Source organism: Triticum aestivum, chromosome 1D (assembly GCF_018294505.1).
Source record: "Triticum aestivum cultivar Chinese Spring chromosome 1D, IWGSC CS RefSeq v2.1, whole genome shotgun sequence".
Classification (NCBI taxonomy): domain Eukaryota; kingdom Viridiplantae; phylum Streptophyta; class Magnoliopsida; order Poales; family Poaceae; genus Triticum; species Triticum aestivum.
In genome coordinates, this window is record NC_057796.1 from 478357290 (window position 1) to 478364556 (window position 7267).

At 41.1% G+C, this 7267-nt stretch overlaps 1 protein-coding gene across 1 annotated transcript in view; it reads right to left on the reverse strand.

The window, feature by feature from the left end:
* Nucleotides 1-442: 442 nt before the first annotated feature.
* Nucleotides 443-7267, reverse strand: part of LOC123183200 (protein SUPPRESSOR OF PHYA-105 1) — a gene marked incomplete in the record, with an annotated part of 9040 nt that continues 2215 nt past the window's right edge. Inside the window, 7 exon segments of the mRNA XM_044595961.1 lie at nt 443-1272; nt 1819-1878; nt 1968-2285; nt 2934-3080; nt 3915-4758; nt 5271-5428; nt 6070-7267. Coding sequence (XP_044451896.1) covers nt 1081-1272; nt 1819-1878; nt 1968-2285; nt 2934-3080; nt 3915-4758; nt 5271-5428; nt 6070-7267 — 2917 coding nt within the window.

The following is a 7267-nucleotide window of genomic DNA, read 5'->3' on the forward strand; positions in this document are numbered from 1 at the left end:
TTGATACCGACATCATTATGCTTCTCCGCAGAACAAACTAATGAATTGGCCATATGATCGACTCAATCCCACTGGAACGAAGTCAGAAGAGCCTATTCGTACATTAAGACCCTGTTCGTTGTTCCACCAGCTCCGCGAAATCCCGAGAGCAGCGGAGCCAGGAAACAGGCGCCCTGCGACTTTCAACAGTAACTCCATCTGCTCCGGGAGTGAAGTTGTGGAGTGAAGGTTCTCCAAACAGGGCCTAAGATACTGTTATCAAAGGAAATCACAACATATATGACAGAGATAGGTTTTTGTCGGTCGCAGAAGACAGAAGCGTACGAGTTACACAACTATCAACAACAACCAACACTCATATATAGACTATTGCATTCCCTGCCCAAATCGTTCATTCGTTTTTCTTCCCTTCGACGCGGGAATTTCTGAACTCGGGAAGGTATATTGTTATATACAGTAATCATATATATTCATATATATTACTCTATTCATTCAAATAAGGGGACTACAAAAAATAATAGGCATAGACAAACCCTCGTTGCATCACTCGCACAGATCAGGATGCGTGATTAACTCCTTCAAACAACGATGTCACCTTCCGCAGTTTTGCTTTGACCGTCATACTAGACTGTTAGTCGTTGCACATCAAAACTGCGTCGATTCCCGTGAGATGCGGATCGGGCGAACATAGCATGTAAGGCTCTAGCTCAAAAGTAAATACACGGCCCTCGAAGCCCATAAATCTGTACAGAAACCTAGCCCTAGGCCCTCGCTGAAATGCTGACTAGTACTATGTCAAAGCGCCTTACAAAGTTTACCTTTCAGAGTAGCCGAGGCCTTTCACTCCCTCCAGTTGCACACTTCATTGGGAGTTTCAAGCAAACATCAACGGCCAGGGTTGTATGTTGCTTGAAGTGCACAAGTGTGTTTCCACCGCTTTGTTGCCCGGCCTCGATATGTGTTGATGCATAGTTGTTTGTTGGCAAGGAAGAACGCTTGAGCAAACATATGGTCACCAAAGAAACATGGCAATCACGGACATTCAGATATTCTCATCCTGTAACTTGCTCAACAGATCATTCAAACAAGCTCAAGGACTTTGATGCTTCCACTAGAGTTGGCGGCCACCACCATATTCGACCTTCCTCTCCAGCAAACGCTCGACACAAACTGCTGATTATCATCATTGGTCTCTTGTCCGGTTATTGGATCAATTGAACCAAACTTGTGAGAAGTTATTGGCATGGGAAAGCTTTTATAGTAAGAATATACCTGCAAACCAACAAGTAATGAGATCTTCCACTAAAAAGTATATTAATCGCACACTTCACAATTCACCCGCCAGAAATATGAAGTTGTGAAATGAGTTCGGATTCTGAATTTTTCATGATTAATGGTTCCTAATAAATACACAAGATTTTCCAAGTTACCATCAAGGTAGCATAATCTAACCTAATCATCCTGAACAACAAATATATCACCTAAATTGAGGTGTTGCAGAGTAAGTGTAATAGCATTGACACTAGAGGTTTGGTGGTTAACTAATTAGGTCGGAGGAATGAGGCTATAAATGTATGAAGTTAGCAGGGCCAAGGGGAGGGTGAGATCTTTTTTTTGTGTGTGTGGGAACAAGGTACATGAGAACTGTCACAATAATGGAAAAATATATTTTCCTCAGGGCATCAATTTGCATAACATTGGCTGCTCCAAAGAAGTGTTTCCACCCAAGAGAACTCAATATGCTTAACAGTGCCTTGATTAAACAAAGTGCAGTGCCAGCATGACAAGCCAAATATATGCATTAAATATAATACTCACTTCATTGTTTTCAGAACCGCACGTTATGTATCCATCGTGAACGGATAAGCCTACAAAATTCTGCATGAGAAAATGAGGTTGATTACACACCAATTCCAAAAATGGTTACCAAAAGGGAGAAAGCAAATAATTCAGTAAGCCGTTTATACCTTCTCATTGGTATGACCACTCAAAGTCAGACTGCAAGCATTAGTAGATAATCCATTAGGATTAGTCCGGTTGAGATCCCATATCTTCAAGGTATTGTCAGTTGAGGCAGATATAAGCGTTTCTGCATCCAAGAATCTTACATAGCTGACAGCTTTCCCGTGTCCAGAAATGGTACACCAGGGGATCCTTGTATGCCTCAGATCATAACAGTATGTCTTGTAATCAGCTGAGCCAAAGGCTAACATACGAGAGGAGTATGGCGAGAACTGTACACAGCATACGTTGGCCACATTTCTGATTGTGTCCACGCTATTTTTCTGGTATCAGCAACAAGACATAACTTTAATTAGAGAAAATGGTATCAGGAACATGAAAATGTATTCAGAATATGGGAAAGAGTAAATCAAAAAGCAAGACCAAAGTTTGTAACTAAAGGCATGGTGACTGTTGCTTCTTAGCAATGGTCAAAAGAACAGAAGTTAATTGCACTTGCTCGAGTGTTCAAAGTTAATTTGGCTGGTTCTTCTGAAAGGCAGGGCCATCAATCGTTGTTAGGGGGAAACTGAATGAGTCTTGGATTGGGCACAGCTTAGCCCAACTTGCATTTATGAGCTTTTAGCCAGCCCAGCTAGGGACCGCAAAAGCAGGGAGTTAACTTGAACTAAACTAAATCGCCAAAAAGAAAATGCTACAACTAACCCGGTCTATTCTGCATCCCTAAACCCATCCCAGTAAGGTCTGGACTACTACTATGGTATTTCAGATAGGGACACGAGACCAATCCACATAGGAACAACTTAAGAGCTTGATATTTCTTCATCTGCAGCCCTTTTTTATGTGGCATACTTAACTCCAGATCGCTATAAGCATAGGGTAACATAGCAGAATATTTGAAATACCAGACTCTAATTAAGACTATCCTGTTGAAATTGGAGCAGAACAAGTTATGGAGTTAAATAACATACCTGGTTAATATTCCAAACTTTCACACAACAATCGTCACTCCCACTTGCCAATTTAGTTGGATCCACCTCTGAGAAACTCACAGACCAAGCTCTTTTCCGATGCTCTGTAAACTGTGTGAATCCTTGGCCAGTGCTTGCATCCCATAGCTGCATTCCACGGTGAAAATTAAACCAATGGCAAAAGTAAAGTAATAATGTGTGGTGCATTTCCAGGTAAAGCATAAAAGAAGGAATGAATCGCCACAGTACCGAAAGAAACAAATGAGCAATGACAACTGTGAGAAAATATTAGCAGTTAGTGGAAAATATTTTGACGGGCACAAGTGCTTTTTATACCGAAACGTGTACGCACTATTGAATGTTGAAGCAAAACCAATACTACTAAGTTTTTCAGGATATGAATGCAGATACAACTTTATTCTTGAAGTGTCAATAGATTGTCCATGCTTTCTAAACAGCTAAAGCTTTTCGGGTAAAACTCAACAAGGAAATGATGCTTATCCTCAAACAGCAATTCACTTTACTGTTTCCAGGCGAAGCTCACTGATTCAACCTTATGTACTTTGCTTCAATAACGGAATAGTTTGTGCTGTCCCTCCCAACTCATAATCATAATGCTAACAAACAAACAATCCCAAACATAAAATTTGGGCACGGCAGACAACAAATTGTCTTGTCCCACAACTGAAACTACTATCAGGATATGGTGCCCAAATCAATAGAACATTACATACCAATCAGTACTATGCTAAAGCTCAGAATCAGATAATCAAATTACCCAAGATACGCATATAAGCCTCAGAATCAGATAAATGATGCCACTACAACAAAGGTAGGTAAAAGAACTGCAGCGAATGAAGGAAGGAAGTATGCCAACTTGATCATAGCAGATAAGTTATACTTACAGATAAGGAAAAAGAAAACATGTGGTGAGTATCTTGGGAAACATATAATGGCACAGCACATCCATTAGATACGTACCTGAACAGTGCCATCATAGTCTGTTGATGCCAAGTAGTTCTTTATATAGTTGTTCCAACAGACACAACTAAGCTTGGACTTGCTAGGCATCTCTACTATAGGATAATGAATATCAACACGATCATTTAAAAGAGCATCGAATTCGAATATTTTAATTTTCTTTGAAACCCCAGCAGCAGCAAAATATTCTTCATCACGGTCAAAACTTAAAGAACAGATCACATTTGGAGAGTTAAGTATATCAGCATTCTTCAAAATCCCTCGTACTTCAAACCTACTATGCCGGGCATATTTGCATAGACCATCAAAAAAGCATCCAAGGGGGTCTGTTGGCCCATTCATAGCATCGGCATCCCTGTGGTTAAAGTTTTCACGGACCCTCAAAGCATCATTATCGGAACGCTTAATTACATTAGTCTCAGATGTGTCAATGGTGGACCTCGTGGAGTAATATGCTTTTTCAAGCTGCTGCAAATTCTTCATCACCCTCTCCTCGTATATGCCTGACCTGCCTGGTGGTGTTAGCAAACCTGACAACGATGCCCCTCTCAGGGCATTTGATGAAGTACCTGGCACATCATTAGAACTTGCTGGTACATCCATGTCCCCTAAACTGAACCCCATCCTAAACGAGTGTCTTCTCTCAGCCTCTACAATATCAGTCTGCAAGCTTGCAAGATCTGCTGATAACTTGGCAGCATGCATCTCCTTTTCTTCTTTCAGTTGAGACAGAAAATTCAGTAACAAACCAGACTCTGTGTCCTCCTCATTGATAGCAGCTGGTGCCTTATCTAACACCGATAAATCCCGACCCTCATTTATCAAGTCACATCCTAGAATGTCTCTGACAAAAAGAAAAAATGCTGTTAGGTATAAATTGACGTGGAACTATTTTCCCCAGTTTGCAGGTGGCAAAGGCTTGTCATCTTACACATACAAAAGGAATTACTGCTAAATCTTTGTGTGTGATCTACAGATAAGGATTCCTGATATATCAGAACAACGCATCTACATGTAGTTGTTCCTTCATGAAAGCAATAACTTAACATTAACAAAACCCACAAATTCACTCTATAATTATATGAACAGATCTCTAGAAAGTAGAATTAGAGAAATAGTTGTCCTACAGGTACATATATGGGACCAGATCACCAGAAGCAAACAAAGGTAATGGACATGTCAGGGAATAATCAGTTCTCATTACACATTGAAATAACCATACCGTGGGAGCTCTTCCTTTAACTCAAATGTAACTACAATCATTCATCGGAATAGAACTAAATTAACGTCTGATTTTATCCAACTAATCAGTAAGACAATGCCTTTTTGAGCTGAGGAGAGATTGAGTATGCCCACCTTGCTTTTGGTCGAGAAAAAGGATCAGGATGCAATAGCCAAAGGCAGAAGCCAGCCTCCTTGGGACTTTCTGAAAGAAAAATTGGAGGCAGGATCCGGTGGCGAAGATCTGACATTGCAGCACAATGCAGCTCCCATGTTTCACAACAGCAAAAGAGCTGGTAAAAAAAAATAAACTTGTTCAATACCTTAACCATCTGAAGATAGAATCTATAGAATTACATGTAAACAAGAAAAGCTACTGAACTCAAATGAGATTTCCAGTAAAAGGCGGATACAGTTGTTTATGATGCATGTGTTAGCTCCTAGAGGAATATGCTGTAACACTGAGTATATAAGGTGAGCAAGGCTAAAAAGGATAGTCATCTGCCTTTTCATACAGCCTAAGATAAGCAGGTAATACCAAAATACCATGTCAAGCAACAAGATTATTCCATGATCTCAGACATAAATTGCACTACTCAATTAGATTATACTAATATAGCAACAGATGCTTTCAGCAATCAGACTGCTGTTGAACAACATAAAATAGCAGGCCAGTCGGTTCTGTTTTTTATTAAGCAGGAAACACTATGATATACAAGTGTGAAAAGGTCGATATCTCATAAGTAGATTGCATAATTAGAACCACATGACTTAGATTGATATAGTAAAACCGTCCACAAAATGACTTCTTGAGGTGCAAACAAATAGTATTCTCACAATGTCACTTCACCTCTATGAGCATTCAAAGTGCTTAGACTTTAGAGAACCCATTACAAATCTATTTCAGGACATGTCATGAAAGTAATTAACATACCTCAAATAAAAGAACCCCAAGGCTGTAGATGTTGGATGGGGATGTGCCTTTCAATTGATTGAGCTCTTCCGGGCTTCTGTACCAGCTATCTTCTAGCATCCTCAATTCAAGTACTGATTCTTGGTTGCCATAATTAGGAAAACGTTGGCCATAAGATGCATTACCACCATAGTAAGGTTCGCCATACTTAGAACGACCTCCGACGGTGCAACTAGAATTTCCCTGTCCTAAAGCACCTAGATCAGCACCTTCACTTTGGTTGGCCCCTTTGTGGTCAGTCCGGAAGGGATGTATCGGTCGCCTGACGGCAACAGAACCTTGTTCACCAACCTTCTGATACTTCAGGATTGAATGTCCATTGCCATTACACTCTTGGTGCAAAGTTTTCTGATCGAAGCATCGTTTTCTGTTAAAAACATCATCTGCGGCCATATCCGGTTTGGCTGGGGTTGATAAATCTTGTTTAGTGTAAGAACCGGTATATCTTACTTGGTTTGGGGATGATATTATAAAATACGACGGGCGCAAATGCTGTAAGGTTACACCCTGTGCATGGGATTTGTCTACATGATCAAGGATCTGCTTAAACAACTGCATTTTCTCAAACTTGCTCATCGCTTGGCGCGCGGGCTTAATTAGTTCCCTCAGGCTTGTTCCCTCATACTGAGATTCGGAAACATTTCCACCACTGCTGAAAAGTGTACCATCCAATCTGGCCACAGAATCATGTGTTGAGCTAGGAATCTTAGGGATCTTATCCATAGGGGCTCTGGGTCTTGCATTAGCTTGAACTTGGATCTCCTCGTGTGGACCTTGGTAGGTAACCCTTTTACCCTTCAATACAGGCTTAAAGGGGGAACCCTGAAGCCCAGATGAAGGTGTCAAAGTCTTACTCCTCATCTGGTCAATAATTCTATTTGAGAAGCTACTCACTTTCAGACCATTATCCCTTTCAGACCGCTGTTCATTTTGATTCGGCCGTGAAGACAGGATATGCTGCTCGCTTTGATTCGGCCGTGAAGACAGGACATGCTGCTCGCTTTGATTCGGCCGTGAAGACAGGACATGCTGCTCGCTCTGTTTCGTCCGTGAAGACGGGATATGCTGCTCGCTCTGATTCGGCCGTGAAGACGGGATATGCAGCTCACTCTGATTCGGCCGTGAAGACGGGATATTCTGCTCACTGTGATTCAGCCGT